A 19,025-nucleotide genomic window follows, 5' to 3' on the forward strand; every position below is an offset into this window, starting at 1 on the left:
ATTTTGGGGATTAAAAAAAGCATCAGGCCCTGAACAGGTGGCTCAGTTGGTTGGAGCATCTCCCCATACACCAAAAGGTTGCAGGTTCGATCCCCAGGCGGGGCACATATGAGGCAATAGATTGATGTTTTTCTCTCTCTCCCTTCCTCTCTCTCTCTCTGAAAACAAACACACAAACATGTCCTCAGGTAAGGATTAAAAAAAAAAATAGCATCAGGTGTTTTTGTTTTTTTTTACCAAACTCTCACCAGCCTCTGGTCCCCAGCACTCAGGTTTGTCCAGAGGAAACATCTTATTCATAGGGGCGGGGCTTGAGGAAGCCACCATGAAGCATAGGAACATTTCTCAAAGAAAATCAGACAAATTCCCATGTGTGCAGACATTTGAGCTTTTCAATGTAGATTAAAGTAACAAGGTTTACCAGTCATCTTTATCTGGGGTGGGGTGACTAAAGTTCATCCCTCTTGTGAAATCTCCTGAAATTATTTTCTCTGCCATCAAACCTGCCCATCAGCAGGTCCTCCTCATCTTCCTCACGAGCCTTCTTCACTTCCTCCTTGGCCTGGATGGCATCCATCTCCCTTTCCGGGCCCTGCAGACAAAAACAGAGACCCGAGAGAGAGCGAGGGATTATGCTTCCTGGAAGCTGACCAGATGTTAATATGCAACCTGCCCCTGCCTTCTGGAAGCTTCCACTCCAGCTCAGGGCAGATAAAAATGAGCCCCCAAAGCTATCAGGTCCTAATCCCTGGAACCTGTCAATATGACCTGATATGGGGAAAAGGTCTTTGCAAACAGGATTAAATTGTGTTGAGATTATTCTGATGTATCAGGTAGACCCTAAATTCCATCATTCAGTGTCCTCATAAGAGAGACAGAGAAATTCGAAACACACACACACACAGAAGAGGAGAATGCCACATCAAGACAGAGGCAGAGCCCGGCTGGTGTAGATCAGCAGCTGAATGTCCATCCAGGAACCAAGAGGTCACCAATTGGATTCCTGGTCAGGGCACATGCTCAGATTGCAGTCCCAATCCCCTGTAGGGAGCTTGCAGGAGGCAGTTGGTCGATGATGTTTCTCTCTCATTGATGTTTCTTTCTCTCTCTCTCTTCCTCTCTCTCTCTAAAAAAAAAAAATCAATAAAAACATTTAAAAAATAGATAGAGGCAGAAGTTAGTGTGTTGTGGCCACAAACCAAGGAACACCAGAAGCCACCAGAAGCTGGAAAAAGCAAGAGGGAGAGTGGTCCTGCTAATGGAGTCTGGCCTCCAGAACTGTACGAGAAAAAATGTGTGTTGTTTTAAGCTGGCCAGTTCGTGGTGATTTGTTATGACAGCCCCAGCAATGAATTCATCCCTTCTTTCTGTCCCCAGAGCAGTGGGTCCCTGTCCTTCAACCAGCTGACCAGCTGAATGGGTGATAAGAGGAGAAGGTAGAGCCTAAATGAGAAAATCCAGGGGATGTAAAATAAGGCAACACATCGATAACTGCTTGGCTGTGAGGGACACTGTAAACCCAGCCTGTTCGCTCCTGGGCTGTTCACTGAAAGACACATACAGGAATGTTTGTGACAGCTTTCTGCAGAAGGCCACAAGCTGGAAGCCATCCAAAGTTGCCTTGACAGAGAATGGATACATACCCTCTGGGATAGTCTCACAGGAAGATCGAGCTACTGCTGCGTGTGATAATATGAGTGCATCTGACAACACTGCCTAAATGAGTGAACAGGACTCCATTTATATGAATTTCAAAAGGAGGCCAAATTGATCTAGATAGAATAGTGACAGAATAGTGGCTCCTTTGGGGGTGGGTGCCGGCTGGGGGGGTGGAGGGGGATATAAGGAGGCTCCTGAAAGCATTCTGTGAATTGATCTAGGTGGAGTGTTCATTAACGAAAACTCATCAAGCCCTTTCCTACATGTTAGACCCAAGTACAGAAGTAAATAAAAATGAAAGAAAAGTTCATTGCACTCATCGTACCTTCGTTTCACCCCAGGTGGCCTTGCCAAAATTCTCAGCATACTCTTCATCGTCTGTGATCAGGAAGTTATCGAAAATGGTTCCAGATCTCACCTGCAGATGAAAATAGGGCCTTACTTATCGATGTGAGAAATGGAACCACTTCCACCAAGCGACAATTGTATTCTTCTCAGAACTGTGGCAGTCATTAGTTCTCAAAAGCAACACATGCTTAAACCCATTTCTAGAATGCCCTTCCCTCCAGGGCACGGGTTGTCAACCTGACTGCCTATTGGGATCACCAAGAACATTTCTGAAACTCCTGATGCCTGGTCTCAACCTTCAGGATGCTGCTTTCACTGGTCTGGGAGCTGCCTGGGCATTGAGACTTTGAAGAGTCCCCCAATGCCTGGAGCGCTCAGCAATATTTAAGAAATGCAGTTCAGCCGAAACCGGTTTGGCGCGTTGGCTTGCGGACTGAAAGGTCCCAGGTTCGATTCCAGTCAAGGGCATGTACCTTGGTTGCGGGCACATCCCCAGTAGGGGGTGTGCAAGAGGCAGCTGATCGATGATTCTCTCTCATCCATGTTTCTAACTTTATCCCTCTCTCTTCCTCTCTATAAAAAAATCAATAAAATATATATTCTTTTTAAAAGAAAGAAAGAAAAGAAATGCAGTTCAAGAACCTTTCTGTGGACTGGCAGCAACAGCACTGGAAGTTGGTGGGAATGCAGAATCTCAAGCTCCACACCAGGCACTCTGCTCAGAATCTACCACCTTGTCCTAACGCTGATGGCCCCACCGATCAGCTAAGAGCTGAGGAAGACCAATTCCCGTGGGCAGAGGCAGACAGGATGTGCCCGGAGGGGGAGGAGGTCATCTATTTGGCCACAGCCTTGGGTCCAGTTACAGGTGCCAGGCGCACAGCAGGAGTTCAAGAAACACAAGCTATGTAAATTAAGGGATTTACTGGTAAGCTGAAATTCAGTTATTAAACTAAAGCAAGTTTAAAACCCAGTGACCTGCCAAAGCTCCAGCCCGATGGCACCAATGTTCTCAAATTCCGAAAGGTCATACTCCGTCAAATAGCGGGTGTTTTTCATCTTCTGATGGAGCCACACGTCTTTGTCTATTCCTTCTGCTTTCAGGCCATCCTGCAACAGCAAACCGCATGTGGTGGTCCCCAGTGACGCAGCAGGGGCGGGGGCAGCCTGAGGGTGTCACAGGAAGAGAATGCCCCCACGTACCTGGTATGGGGGTTTCTGAAGCATTGGCGCCTGCCAGTCGCCGTCCAGTTCTCTGTTCCAGTCGCTTGGCTTGCTGGCACTGGCATCCAGAAAATGCTTCTCCCAGTCCTTAAAATATGTGTAAGAGAAAAAAAGATTCTCTGATTTGAGAAAGGAAATTCGTAGCTACCAGGAAATGGCCAGGCCTGTGACCCAGGTCGCTATTTCCTCATCTCCTTCTCAGTTTGGTGGTTGAAGGGCCGAGTGCAGTGATGGTGGGGGTTGGGGGAGAGGTGGAAAGGAGAGCAGAACCAATGGGTTTAATAATTGGTTGCGATCAGGGTCCAGATCCCACAGGGGGCCTTGGGATCACGCATTGCTGGAATCTTCTCTCTAACCCCACCCCCACCCTCAGCCCGTGTGATGGTACCACTTTCCCCATGCTATTGACAGGAATAGCAATGTGGAAAACTTGAAATAGTGTCTAAAGGTAAAATAATGGGCAAAAGTAAGGATGGGAGAGGGGACCACACTTTCCCTGATGGTTAGCTGAAATCTGCCCTACATCACAGTCACACATGGACTATTCCAGAGAAGAGCAGGATAACTAAGAAATGTCCCAATATTAACCTGGATAGCAGGAGAAAAGCAATTACTATTGAGTCATTTTATAGACATAGAAACACTCACCTATATACACACACAAATAATACATATACATGCATATGTATATATATACATATAGTTAAACATATAATGCATAATATATATAAGTATATATATTTAAGTATACAAACTCACATATATACATATTATACACATCTATATACATATGTATATGGCTTAGTAGGTACTGAATAAATAGTTGTTGAATAAATAAATGGATAAGAAAAAATTGCTTAGGTTAATATTCAGATCAACATATATAAAAGTTATATACAATGTTGTTTTCTCTTTTAGAACTGAGACATTGTAAACATTTTTTAAAATATATTTTTTATTGATTTCAGAGGAAGGGAGAGGGAGATAGAAATAATGATGATAGAGAATCATTGATTGGCTGCCTCCCACACGCCCCCTACTGGGGATGGAGCCAGAAACCTGGGCATGTGCCCTTGACCAGAATCAAACCCAGAACCCTTCAGTCCACAGGCCAACACTCTATCCACGGAGCTAAACCGTCTAGGGCAACATTTTTAACTTAGCAGCTTTTTCATGATATTCTTCTCAATAACTGAAACATGGGAGTTAGTCACCTCTCCTACTGCTTTTTGTTGTTAATTATCACCGAGGATATTTTTCCATTGATTTTAAGAGAGGGAGGGAGGGAGGGAGGGAAGGAAGGAGGGAGGGAGGGAGGGAGGGAAACAGAGAGAGAAACATCGATGTTAGAGAGACACATCAATTGGTTACCTCCCACATGAGGCCCAACTAGGGTTGGGGATCAAACCTGCAACCAAGGTACATACCTTTGACTAGAATTGAACCTTGGTTCTATCTACTGAGCCAAACTAACTAGGTCTCTTCTACTGTTATATATATATATATATATATATATAGGGAGAAGGAGACAGAATCATCAATGATGAGAGAGAATCATTGATCAACTGCCTTCTGCATATCCCACACTGGGGATTGACCTGCAACCCAGGCCTGTGCCACGACAGGGATTGAAGGGGACCTACCAGTCCACAGGTTGAGGCTCAACCACTGAGCCATGCCAGCCGCGCTCTCCTGCTGCTTTTTGACCCAGACCACAAATGACAACCATGAACCACTGTTGTGTTGGGATCCAGAAAATAATTACAATTCAATCTGAGTAGCAGGCTTCCTAGTAGAATTGCAGGTTTTCAGATTCTAATACCATAAAGAACTGATTTGTTCAGGAGCTCATAGGGGTCTGAGCATAGGGACAAAGCAGCCAATCCAGAAAGGAGCTTCTGAAAGACTGATTAGCCCCTGTGGGGACCTGTCTCACCCCAACTGCTGGGACAGGGCGTACTGCAGGGGTGCTGTTATTGTTGTGGTTGTTGTTTTGCCATTCTAGGCCTTGTTTAAAGTAAGTGCTTTTTCTGGGTGAACACTCCATTTTTTGGTTTGTTTTTAAGGGAAGAACAGGAGGGGGAAACTCTGCCTTTTTTTCCTCCCATGAGATATGATGGAAAATTTTTATGTGGGAAAGTTGCTCTAATCTAAAGGCATTCTCACTGATTGGACATAATTGATTCCAAATTCAAGAAACTTAACTTTCAATTATCTATGGGGAAAAAGAATTGCCAAATAACTTAATAGTCTAAATAAGATTTAATAATTGTATGCAGGCTATTCTGAAGTATTTGGTTATTACATAGCAATGCCACCAATAAGTTGTATGTTGTCAGAAATGAATAATAGATATCAGCCCAGTACTCGTAGTTATGGCAAAGATGACTGTCTTCAGATAAAAGGCTCAGGTTCTGGTATAGTGTTCGATGCTCAAAACAAAATGTTACAACAATAAAGAAACAGCCGAAACCGGTTTGGCTCAGTGGTAGAGCGTCCGTCTGCAGACTGAAAGGTCCCAGTTCGATTCCGGTCAGGGGCACGTACTTGGTTGCGGGCACATCCCCAGTAGGGGGTGTGCAAGAGGCAGCTGGTCGATGTTTCTCTCTCATCGATGTTTCTAGCTCTCTATCTCTCTCCCTTCCTCTCTGTAAAAAAATCAATAAAATATATTACAAAAAAACAATAAAGAAACATAGACTGGTCCTAGTCTGTGGACTGAAAGGTCGCAGGTTCGATTCCAGTCAAGGGCATGTACATTGGTTGCGGGCACATCCCTGGTAGGGGATGTGCAAGAGGCAGCTGGTTGATGTTTCTCTCTCATCGATGTTTCTGGCTCTCTCTTTCTCTCTCCCTTCCTCTCTGTAAAAAAAATCAATAAAATATACGTATATATTTTTAAAAAGTGGCTGTAGTGGGTAATTCTGAAAAATATTTATCTACATCCTAAATCTGGGAATGTGAGCTTAAAGGGTGTGGGGAGGGTCTTTGCAGATGTAATTATAAGGATCTCGAGGCAATTGGATTATTCAGGTGGACTTGAATCCAATGATAAATGTCTTTATAGGAGACAGAAGAGACTCGAGAGGAGGAAAAGGCCATGTGGAGAAGCCAGCCAGAGAGACTGGAGTGATGTGTGTACGACCCAAGGAATGCCTAAAGGCAGTGACACTGTAAGAAGGAAGGAAGGGTCCTCCCGAGAGCCCTGAGAGGGAGTGTGGTCCTGCCTGCCAACACACTGATTTCTAACTCTGCCTTCAAGAAGAACTACAAGAGAATACATTTCTGTCCTTTGAGAAATGATGGCAAAGGTCCCGGGTTCGATTTTTGTTAATCCTCACCAGCGGATATTTCCCCATTGATTTTTAGAGAGTGGAAGAGAGAGGGAGAAGCAGAGAGAGAGAAACACCGATGTGAAAAAGTGACATTGATTGCTTGCCTCCCACAGGAACCCTAACCAGAAAATAGAAAAACCTTTATGTTAGGGATTTGCTCTTTGTGGTGCTTAAATATATTCAATATACAGCAGCCCCAGGAAACACATTTTTATATGTTTACGGATCTTGGTTGTCAATCACAAGTATGAGGCCACAAAAATATTTCATGTTCAAATGCAGAGTAACACAAAAAAATTTTTAAGGTTGCGGATGCATTTAATTTTGGTTAAGAAGATCAAACCATACTTGTTTTGATCTCAAATATTATAAAACTTTTTCATAATACCTTTAGGCATGCAAATCTGTGGCTGGTTTCAGCACTCATGCACCAGAGAGAGCATTTTGATCATTCTGTTGTTGCCATCATGGTTACCTGCCATGCAGCAATCACACAGGACCTAGTACGTACAAATTGTGCTTGCACACATTATACAAAATTGTTTGGGGAAAATCCACACCTGGAGTTTGTCTTCTTTCTCCTGCTCCCAGTCCATGGACTCTGCTGAAGACTTCTCCGTCTTCTTCAGTGATGTTAAGTTCCAGTCATACTCAATGCTGCCGGATTCAATCACTTGGCCATCAATTTTTACTTCATAAGTGAGATCTGGTCTTAAGATCAGAGTGTAGAGGTGTGTGAAACCATCAACCTGCACATTTTAGGGGAGGACAGGATGACAGGGATATGTTTCAAGGCAGATCTAAATAAGCAGTTTAAGTTATCATCAGTCAAAGACTTGCCATAAACAGAAAGAAGAGGGGACTGTAACGGTGTAACAGAAGCATTGCCTCTTTGTAGAACCCTGCTGCTGGCAGCCTTCTCTTGAGTGGCCGATTCCCTTTTGGGCAAAGATACCGGCCCCCACTATAATCCTACAGGCAGTTACGATGGGGCAGTTGGTATAAACCATGGGACGATGACATTGTTTATGAAAAGTCATGTTGAAAACTACTTCCTGTTCCATATCCTGAAAGATTCCTAATGTAGTCTGCTCCATTTCTTTTTGTATATAATTTTTTTTAATATATTTTATTGATTTTTTTAGAGAGAGGAAGAGAGAGGGATAGAGAGTTAGAAACATGGATGAGAGAGAATCATCGATCAGCTGCCTCCTGCACACCCCCTACTAGGGATGTGCCCGCAACCAAGGCACATGCCCTTGACCGGAATCAAACCCAGGACCTTTCAGTCTGCAGGCCAACGCTCTATCCACTGAGCCAAACCGGTTTCGGCTATAATTTTGTTTTGTTTTGTTTTGAATCCTCACCCAAGGATGTGTTGACTGACTTTAGAGAAAGGGAGGGGGGGGGGAGCATTGATCAGCTACCTCTCATACATGCCCTGACTGGGGATTGAACTGCAACCTAGGTGTGTGCCCAAACCACAACCCCTTGGAATATGGGACAACACCCCAACCAGGGCTCTGCTCTATTTCTAACACAAGGGAGAACTTTTTGATGCTCTGAGCTATCCGACAATGGAAGCTCGGTGAGGGTAGGCCCAGTGTCTGCCCTGGGCCGGACACAGGAAAGTATTCCACAAATACACAATTAAGGATGGGTGGGGGTTCGGTGACAGGTGCCTGGGGAGACTGAGGGTGCCCAGGATATGCCTGCCTGTCAGTAGCTGAGGGGAATCCTACTGGGCTTCTCAAAGCACAACCCACAGCATCAACATCACTGGGAAATGTAGGTCCCCACGTGGGTCCCAATATGCTGCGCTGGAACCTGGTGGACCCTCAGTAATGTTCACAGGCCCTCCAGGGACACTGACACTGTTCCAGTTCAGGAGCCACTGCCCCAGCGTTTTAAAGGGTCTGTGTCAGGAGGATTCTCTCTGAACAAGAGCCTGCTGTGCCCTGCTGGATAGGCCACTGCTGTCCATACAGTGGCAAATGGCTTGTCCAAGATCAACACTGCAGTCTGCTTGGTGTGACAGCTGAATACCAATGCTCTCCCCCTGCACCTCTACTGGCCTCCTTCTCAACTCCCTTTCCTACTTTCACTTTGGGCTCCCTGGCCCCAATGGCTGGGGCTCTCCAGGATTTGGCTACAAGAGCAGCTGTATGGGGATTATATTTACTCCCATACATATGCAAACAGCTCCAAAAGGCATCTTTAATCTCAACCATCTGCCTGAGCTTCAGACCTGCTTCCAACAATTTACTGACACCTCTATCTGGATGTCTGCCAGGATTTCACCCCTAACCATTCAACATGACCCCCCAGTCTGCCCTAGTCCCTCCTTGACCTTTGCTTCCCTTCCTAATTAACTGTAATGCTACTGAGAGTCATCGTCCACATCCTCAGTACCCACATTCCAAACATCGTAAAGTGTGCTGCGCCAAGCATGTCCAAGGGTGAACCTGAGGAGGGGCGGTGAAGATGGAAGAAAAGACAGACAAGAGAATACAGCTGGGGCTCAGTGGATCTCCCATCCTGGATGAGGACACAAAAGACCCAGCCTGCAAGCTGATGCTTTGTTTTATTGTCTGATTAAAACAAGGGTAGCCCTGCCAAAACCGGTTTGGCTCAGTGGATAGAGCATCGGCCTGCAGACTGAAAGGTCCCAGGTTCGATTCTGGTCAAGGGCATGTACATTGGTTGTGGACACATCCCCAGTAGGGGGTGTGCAGGAGGCAGCTGATGGATGTTTCTCTCTCATCAATGTTTCTAACTCTCTATCCCTCTCCCTTCCTCTCTGTAAAAAATCAATAAAATATATATATATTTTTAAAAAGGGTAGATTAACATGTATACAAATGTTCTTGTTTTGGCAACACTTGCTGCACCTCCCACAGCCATTAGCTACTTAGGAAGGAATTAGGGAGGGCTACCAGGTCAGGCTCAATTATGCTGCGAGAGCTCTGCCCTCCAGGCTTGGACTTGTTTGCGGCCCTGCCAGAGGCCAGCCCAAGGCTTGACCCTAGAGCCGCTCCCTACAATAAAGTCCTCTGGACCCCACTCCTGAATAATGTCCAAACGCTCCTACCGTCTGCATTCCCCCGGAGCCTGGGCCCACAATCTCACCTGTTTTCCTGCCTGTTGATCACCCTGTCCCCCACCCACCCTCTCCAGAACATCTGACCTATTTTCCTAACGTGCACTTCAGACCCCTGAGGTCTGACCACCCCTGCAGGAAAGGTTCTTGCCCTTTCCTTTCCACATCACAGAATGAATCAGACCCTATGAAGACAATGGTACTCCTCCCTGGGAAGACCGGAATGCTGACTAGCTGCTGTGAATCAGTGCTCCTTCAGCAGATGGGTGTTATTTTTCCAACAGATTGCAGAAACAGCAGCACATGTCCGAGAAAGTCATCAGCCTTGGGTGCCTGTCAGGGCCCTGTAGGCTTGTTGACCTCAGGTGGTCATGCTTTGGCCTCCCAGGCGTGATCTGGACCGAACCTCACAGCCTCCACAGTGTCTCTCCCACACACCTGATGTGCAACCGAACAATTTCTTGGGACTCAATCATAAAGACCTGCCCTTTGGTCCAAACACTAAGTGGAGGGAGAAAGCTTAAGATTATAAGCTTCCACTGAAACCGGTTTGGTTCACTGGATAGAGCGTCGGCCTGCGGACTGAAAGGTCCCAGGTTGGATTCTGGTCAAGAGCATGTACCTTGGTTGCGGGCATGTTCCCAGTAGGGGGTGTGCAAGAGGAGCTGATAGATGTTTCTCTCTCATCGATGTTTCTAACTCTGCCCCTCTCCCTTACTCTCTGTAAAAAAATCAATAAAATATATAAAATAAAATAAAAAAAAGATTGTAAGCTTCCCAACGCCCCATGGGAGGGGTACATGTGATGAGGGGAGAGCTCACAATCCAAATGAACCGCAACATCAGTAGGTGGGAGCCCAAGAGGGATGGTGCTACCAATGGAGACTCACTGGGGTTTTGTGAAGAGATCTACTGCTCCCTGCTTGGGTTAGGACTAAGGGAGAGTTATAGATGCATCCACTCCATGCTGTCATTGATCGTGAAATACACTAGGCCCCCCTGTCCAAATTCACGCAGACTCACGCAGGCCTCTGATGTTGGAGCCCTGGGCCCTGGGGGTGTCTCAGGGGACAGGTTCCTGTTTCCTGGTGCTTATATGCAAATGAGGGGCATTGCAGAACATACTTCCCTTCCACAGGCCCACATGCCAGGGACTTAACAGGCCACCTCTTTGGAGAAGCCCTAGGTGGCGCCATTGGGTTCTAAAGCAGGCCCTTAGACCTAGAGTCATTTTCACAGATTCCCTGGGTAAAAAAAGTAAATGTATGCTTTCATTTTAGAACATTTTCTATCTTAAATATTTTGGCATTTTGAAGATTCATTTCTCCAATTAATTTTCAGGAATAAAGGAATGAAATCAGGACTATTTCATTCCTTAATAATGATGGCTATAGCTAAAATGGGACCACTCTGTTGTAACCTTGATGGGGCAAATTATAAATCGATGCCACAGCTCACAGTAAAAAGTGAATGTGCCCTCCTGATGGGAAAAAGAACTCGAGAAACCAAGCCAGAGTAATGGACAAGTGTCTCTGATGCGCCTGCTAACCTAGAGAGCAGGGACGGGTTATGTTTGCTATGACCCGTCCCTGGCTCACTTAAGTATTTTAAGATCAAAACTACTCTCTAAACTTATGTTACTATCTGACAAGAGTTAGCACAACCACCGATTTAAATATAAAATCAGCCTGACCACCATGGCTCAGTGGTTGAGCATCAACCTATGAACCAGGAAGTCAGGATTCTATTCCAGCCAAGGGCACGTGCCTGAGTTGTGGGCTCCGTCCACAGTGGGGGGCGTGGGAAGCAGATGATCAATGATTCTCTCTCATCATTGATGTTTCTATCTATCTCTCTCTTTCTCTCTCTTCCTTCCTCTCTGAAATAAAAAAATATATTTATAATTAAAAACATATTTAATAAATAAATAAATACAAAATAATTTACCTTACACCTGATAGGTTTCTTGTTTGAATGATACTGATTCTTGAAATATAAAATAACATGAACTTTCTTGATATCAAATCCACAAATATCAGGTCCTACAAAAAAAAAAAATTAGCTGCTCTCAATTTCCCTGCATAATGCATTACCACAACATACCCACAACCATTCTTCTGAAACAATATCCAAGGCATAGGAAGCTTACATGCCCAGAAATGATCAATTACCTACATGGATATATTTATTTACTTTTTAAAACTATATTTTATTGATTTTTTACGAGAGGAAGGGAGAGGGATAGAGAGCTAGAAACATCGATAAGAGAGAAACATCGATCAGCTGCCTCCTCCACACCCCCTACTGGGGATGTGCCTGCAACCAAGGTACATGCCCTTGACCGGAATCAAACCTGGGACCTTTCAGTCTGCAGGCCGACGCTCTATCCATTGAGCCAAACCAGTTAAGGCTACATGGATATATTTAAATGGATATCTACCATTCTCAGTTCAGGTAATTTCTCTGTTCCCTGCAGCCACTTTGGACTCAAGTGTAAATCAGCATGAGTAAGAAAAGGTTTAACAATCTAAAAAGCATTCCTGACATGCTGCCTGAGTCTGGGGTCCTTGCTCAGAAGCTCTGACCAATAGCCCTGTACCCAGGTGAGGGCTTTGGAGTTGGACTGACAGGCTCTAGCTTCAACTCTCATTCAGTTTTGAGACACAGTTGCAACTATGCAGCCTCTCTATGCCTTGAGTTAATCTTGACTTCATAAAGCTATTGTGACAATTAAATGGGCTCATTTTTTTTAGTACATTTATTGATTTGAGAGAGAGAAAGGAAGGGAGAGGGATAGAAACATTGGTGAGAAACATCAATTAATTGGCTGCCTCCCGCACATCCCCTACTGGGGATGGAGCCCACTACCTGGGTATGTGTCCTGACTGGGAATCTAACCATGACTCCTGCAAGCTGTGTGAAAGCTGCTCCAGGAACACCAGCTCCGCTGCATTAGGGGCGGGAGGTGGTATATGCTACTGTGCTGAGGGCTAAATGGACTGAATTTAACCTTCCCGGTTTCCCCTGGAAATTGCAATCCTTCCACAGACTCCAGAGTCCCCAAGTATTTAAATCTGGCAGCTTCTGCCAGTAGAATTGTTGTCTAGGTAGGGAGACAGATGCCTAATGCTTTCTACTCTGCCATCTTCCCAGAATCCTCTTCATTCATAAAGCTTTTGGATCTCACACTTTGGTTATGTCTGTGGCTCAATGTGGTCTCTTCCCATTCCAGCACAAATTTTAATTAAGTTTCCCTGGTATCAAGAGACATTTACTGTATTCCAGGGTCATCCAGTTTTTTTCTGTAAGGGGCAAGACAGTTAATATTTTTGGCTTTGGGGCCATATGGTCTCTGTTACAATGACTCCACTCTGCCACTACTGTTTGAAAGCAGCTCTAGACAAAATGCAAATGAAGTGAGTGAAGCTGTAGCCAGTGAGACTTCATTTGTGGACGTTGACATTTGAGTTCATATCATTTCCATGTGTCAAAAATATTATCCCTCTTAAGATTTTTTTTCCCCAGTCATCAGAAATGTTAAAACCCATTCTCAGTTCCCGCACCATAACAGACACAGGCTGTGGGTGGCCTGATCTGGCCCATGGACAAGGTTTTCTGACTCCTGATATATTCAGAATACTTAGGTCTACATTCATGTTAAACACACAACTTTCTCTAAAGTATAACAGAATGGTACAGTTGCCTTTTTATCATGTTATTAATAAATAGACTTAACAGGACTAAAAACTTTTGGCCTGCCAAAACTGGTTTGGCTCAGTGGATAGAGCATCGGCCTGCGGACTGAAGGATCCCGGGCTTGATTCCGGTCAAGGGCATGTACCTTGGCTGCGGGCACATCCCCGGCAGGGGGTGTGCAAGAGGCGGCTGGTTGATGTTTCTCTCTCATCGACGTTTCTAGCTTTCTATCCCTCTTCCTTCCTCTCTGTAAAAATCAATAAAATATATTAAAAAAAATAAAAACCTTTAGCCAGGCACACACAATACTACCATCTTAGCGGTCTTGGTCTAGGGATGCCATGGGCGGAAGGGTTATCAGTCACCAGGAACGGCTGCTTTGTGCTGCCTGAACTCACCAAACATAACGTAGTACGGGGACTTCCCGCTCAGGTTCTTCTGGTCCACATCCGCGGGGAAGATCTTAATGTAGCCGCCGCCACAGTCCATCTTCTGCTCGTGCTTCACGGTGTACTGAACGACCAGCGTCTTCCCTTTGTTGCTGAATGGTTTAAACCGCGCAGAGATGGCATAGAATCGGCCATTTTGAGTGGTTTGCAGACCTTCAAACAAAAAACACTCATGAGGGATTAGGAGAGACAGGGCTCAGTGAGGCAGATAATTAAATTATTGTCTTTCTCTTACTCCCATTAATAAGCCATTTACATTCATCCAGCACCTATAGTCCATTTGTACAAAAGACAATGAACATGCCACAGAACTTTTGTCACACTGGGATGTTTTTGTACTTAATATACCACTGTTACGTTATAAAGGCACTTTAGCTCTAAGTGACAAATATGCATTCTAGTGATAAATAAAAGATTCATTTTGCTTCCACTCATCTTCCAAGAGGTGGGGCTATACAAGGAAGCTTGTGGAGCAACTGAATTAAAATACAAAGCATTCTACTTTTTTTAAAAAATATATATATATATATTTTATTGATTTTTTACAGAGAGGAAGAGTTAGAAACATCAATCAGCTGCTTCTTGCACACTCTCTACTGGGGATATGCCCACAACCAAGGTACATGCCCTTGACCAGAATTGAACCTGGGACCTTTCGGTCTGCAGGTCAATGCTCTATCCACTGAGCCAAACCGGTTTTGGCTCTACTTCTTTTTAAAAAAAGATGTATTTTATTTCTTTTTTACAGAGAGGAAGGGAGAGGGAGAGAGAGTTAGAAACATCGATAAGGAAGAAACATCAATCAGTCGCCTCCTGCACAACCCCACTGGGGATGTGCCTGCAACCAAGATACATTGCCTTGAATGGAATCGAAATTGGGACCTTTGAGTCCGCAGGCCGATGCTCTATCTGAAATATAGTGGCAACCATACTTTGGTAAAAACTGCTGTTTGAATTTTAACCCTTCTAGTTTGGCTCTTGCACCTGATTAAACACGGGGGAGGGGGATGGAGGTGGGACAAAACTATTTACCTTAGCTTTCAGGTGGAGACTTAGAGGCTAAGGCAATTTTCCCTTGCCTGGGACCAGGACCACAGGAGATTAATTCCCACTAACTCAGTAACTTCAGAGATAGAAACTGTAGATAACCTCTGAGCTCTGCTTCTGTGTTATCGGCTATCGCAAGATAGGGCCACATTCCAATGTCCAGCAGGATGTGACTAGCGACGACCCTGCTGGCTGACCCCAATCTTTAGAATGTAGTCTTTAGGATTTAGAATTTAGAACAAAGGAAAATTCCTGTGGTTTGAACCTTTAAAAGGAACTTCCTACCCCTGAAACGGTGCAGTCGTGTGGAGACCACCTGCGTGTGGTGCTCTCGTGTCTGTCCTGGCCAGATATTTCAATAAATTCTTGCCTGCTTTTTTTTAATTAATCATCAGCCTCCGGTGGTCTTATTCTGAACCCAGGGTTCGACCCCACAACATATCCACTGAGCCAAACTGGTTAGGGCAGTGGTTGGCAAATTCATTAGTCAACAGAGCCAAATATCAACATTTTGTAATTTCTTTTGAGAGCCAAAATTTTTAAACTTAAACTTCTTCTAACACCACTTCTTTAAAACAGACTCGCCCAGGCCGTGGTATTTTGTGGAAGAGCCACAGGCGGCTTGTGAGCCACAGTTTGCCAACCACGGGGTTAGGGCTCTGCTTCTTTTTGTTAATTCTCATCTTGAAATAGTGACTTAAGAGTCACAATAGACCGGCTGATGTGACTCACTGGTTGAGTGTTGACCTATGGACCAGGAGGCCATGGTTTGATTCCCATCAGGGCACATGCCAGGTCTGTGGGCTCCATCCCCAGTGTGGGGTGTAGGAGGAAGCCAATGATTCTCAACATTGATGTTTCTAAATCTCTCTCTCACTTCCTCTTTGAAATCAATTAAAAAATATTAAAAATTAAAAAAAGAGTCACAACAGCAGCTCTAGCTGGTTTGGCTCAGTGGCTAGAGTATTGGCCTAGGGACCAAAGGGTCCTGGATTCGATTCCTGACAAGAGCACATACCTCGTTGCAGGCTCCTCCCCAGCCAGGGCCCGGGGCAGGGCTCCTGAAGAAGGCAGTCAATCAATGTTTCTCTCTCACATTGTTATTTCTCTCTGTCTTTCCCTCTCTCTTCCACTATCTCTAAAAATCAATGGAAAAAATACCCTCAGGTGAGGATTAATAAAAAAGGAGTCACAATAGCAGATGGAGGACAGAGTGCAGCTCTGTAAAATAGTGCGGGATGAGCTGGCTCGTGGTTGTCACGTGTGATGGCTTTTTATGAAGACACCATCCGTTATCATGTGAATCATCTCATATTTGCATTATGCATTTAAATGTTCACTTTGGGACCAAAACCCTTTTTTGTAGCCACTAGGCTCTGAACCAAATCCTTATCATATACTGAAATTCATCAAACCTGAAAACAGAGCCAGTCTATTACAACCTACCCTTACTTTGCTCTGTACTCTGGCCTCCACAGCTGCTCTGAGTCATCATACATGGAGTTGGTATTTGTATTACTACATCCTGAATTCATGGCTGAACTCCCTGCCACCACACGTCTCTGTGTCCTTCATTCCTTCCTCACCCTCCCCTTCCTCAGATGTGCAGACCCTCCTCCTCATGTGGCCTCTTCCATTGAGGCAATTCCTAAGGCCATATGACTCACCACCTCCCTCTATGTCCTACCCGCCTCCTCAGCTACATCCATGGCCTTTCTGACTAAATTCTATTTCTTTTTCCAACAATAGCTTCTATGTCCTGGTCCCAGGGGACCACAACAGAAGGGGCCAAATTAACGGGTATGCTCGGTGCCTTGCCCCTGTCTGCACTCCGTAGACACATGCAGTGAATGAAATGCAGACGATCTCAGGATTCCAGGTTGAAGGGAGAAAAAATACTGGAAAAAAACAAACCAAATCTAAGTGGGAAACCCTGACCTTCATAGAATCACCTGCTTGTTTTCACTTCATTTTTGTCATATAGCCTGAATTTTTAAAAAATATATTTTATTACTTTTTTAACAGAGAGGAAGGAAAAGGGATAGAAAGTTAGAAACATTGATGAGAGAGAAACCAATCAGCTGCCTCCTGCACTCTCCCCACTGGGGATGTGCCCACAACCAAGGCTCACGCCCTCAACCGGAATCCAACCTGGGACCCTTGAGTCCACAGGCCAATGCTCTATCCACTGAGCCAAACCGGTCAGGGCAATAGCCTGAATTTTGACCAACTATTTGGGTCAACATCCTATCCAATAAAAGGATAATATGCAAACTAACTGTCACTCTGTCACAAATATGGCCACACCCACAGCCACAAGGTGGCGGCACCCACACCTCTCAGCGCGGCCTGAGTCCCCCAGTCCCGCGGGGGCAATCACATGAGCATTCTGGGCCTAGCCATGGATGGCCTCTGGGCAGTGGGCATGGAGCAGCCAGGCCCCACAGAGAGTTACTAGCACACATATTTGTGTTCAGGGCTACTAGGGTAACTTATGAAACTATGCATATACAATTGAAAACCAGAGAGAAACATGGGAATAACAGAACCAAATAAAGGTTGAATGGAAGATGGTGAAGAAGTAAGTTTTTCCTCTAAATCAGGGGCTGGGAAACCTTTTTTTGAAAGGCCAGAGAATAAATATTTTAGGCTTCATCTGCCATTTGCTCTTTGTCCCAACTACTCAATTCTGCCTTTGCAGTATGAAAGCAGTTATAGAGACCATATGCAAACAAATGAGCATGGCTGTGTCCTATTAAAACGCTATTGATAGATACTGAAATTTCATCGAATTTTCTATAATTTTTACTTGTCATAAAACACGATGCCCCTTTCAATTTCCCCGCTATTAAAAAGTGTTAAAACCATTCTCAGTTTGCTGGCCTAGGAAAAACAAACAGGTGGTAGATGAGCTGTATTTTGTCCACTTTGGTCATCAGGAATGAGAAGAAACCAGAACACAGGTTATTCTAGAAACAGGAGACTATCAACTTGCAGGGTGGGGGTAACAGGCCGGCCTCTGGGAGGGAGAGGGCTGGGAATCCCTCGCTTTACCTGTGAGTACGGGTATAAACATTCATCTTGTTGCACCCCTTAAGAGCTGTACACCTGACAGCATTTAACATTTACCTCGTTTTCTTTCCTTCTTAAAGAGAGAAAAAAAGAAGTATGCCCCCCCTTTTTTTTTCCCTCTCAGGGCAAGGCCCTGGGACCCTCGCATACAAAGCAGGTTTTGCTGGGCAAGTGAAAACAAGAGGACAAAAAGTAACACCAGAGCCCTAGCCGGTTTGGCTCCGTGGATACAGCCTCGGCCTGTGGACTGAAGGGTCCCAGGTTCCATTCTGGCCAAGGGCACGTGCCTGGGTTGCGGGCTCAATCCCCAGTAGGGGCGCGCAGAAGGCAGCCGATCAGTGATCCTCTCTCATCATTGATGTTTCTCTCTCCCTTCCTCTCCTTTCCTCTCTAAAATGAATAAAAATAAAAAAGTAACACCAGACCCTATCCAAGCCTTGGTTTCCTCACCTGGGAGCGGTAGTGGGACATGTTGGGGTGAACCTACCTTGAAAGGTTGCTTTGGGGGATTTAACATTTAGCTCGATTTTCTCTGGAACCCTCAACTAACCTTTGTCTTTTTCTTTATGGCCGTAAAATTTCCCTGACGAGAGTCTAAAATGCCCGAATTGGGAGTCATTAGTGGATTGCACCCATCGGTTCCTCCAGCGCTCTGTGGGGGGAAACAACATGGGTTAGGGCCGCGGACTTCATCTGGGTCCAGGGGAGCTGAGGGGCACTCGAGGCTGAGCCCACCCCGGAGCCAAATGTGACTCCGGCCATCCAATGGGCGGCAAGGAAAGGGGGGGCTTTTTCACCTCCGTCTAGAAACTCCTCCTGGAAGTGGACGGTGGCCAGCACCACCCGCAACACACAGATGGCCCAGAACAGGACCCCCCAAGGCGCGGCCATCGAGGGTGCGCGGAGCTTCTTGTAACGCCCCCTTTGCTCCCAGCAGTCTCCGCGGCGAGCCGGGCCCCTCTAGGAACTACAACTCCCGCCACACCTCGCGATTGTGATGTGAGGCATCCCTGGTCCCAGCGCGCTTCTGTGCCACTCCCAGGAGGGCCCGCTATTGTGACCTGGGACGCTATTGGTCCTCGGGCTGCGCGCAGG

At 45.4% G+C, this 19,025-nt stretch overlaps 1 protein-coding gene across 1 annotated transcript; it reads right to left on the minus strand.

The window, feature by feature from the left end:
• Positions 1-368: 368 nt before the first annotated feature.
• CALR3 (calreticulin 3) lies at positions 369-18,891 on the minus strand. The gene is made up of 9 exons (XM_036415880.2): positions 18,728-18,891; positions 18,481-18,582; positions 13,761-13,964; positions 11,614-11,708; positions 7,127-7,315; positions 3,211-3,318; positions 2,986-3,117; positions 1,985-2,077; positions 369-592 (listed from the first exon to the last, which is right to left on the minus strand). Exons 1-9 carry the CDS (start codon positions 18,819-18,821, stop codon positions 449-451), a joined length of 1,161 nt encoding a protein of 386 aa, XP_036271773.1. The 5' UTR covers positions 18,822-18,891; the 3' UTR covers positions 369-448.
• Between the last annotated feature and the right edge of the window lie 134 nt (positions 18,892-19,025).

Source organism: Pipistrellus kuhlii, unplaced genomic scaffold, assembly GCF_014108245.1.
Source record: "Pipistrellus kuhlii isolate mPipKuh1 unplaced genomic scaffold, mPipKuh1.p scaffold_m20_p_52, whole genome shotgun sequence".
Lineage (NCBI taxonomy): Eukaryota > Metazoa > Chordata > Mammalia > Chiroptera > Vespertilionidae > Pipistrellus > Pipistrellus kuhlii.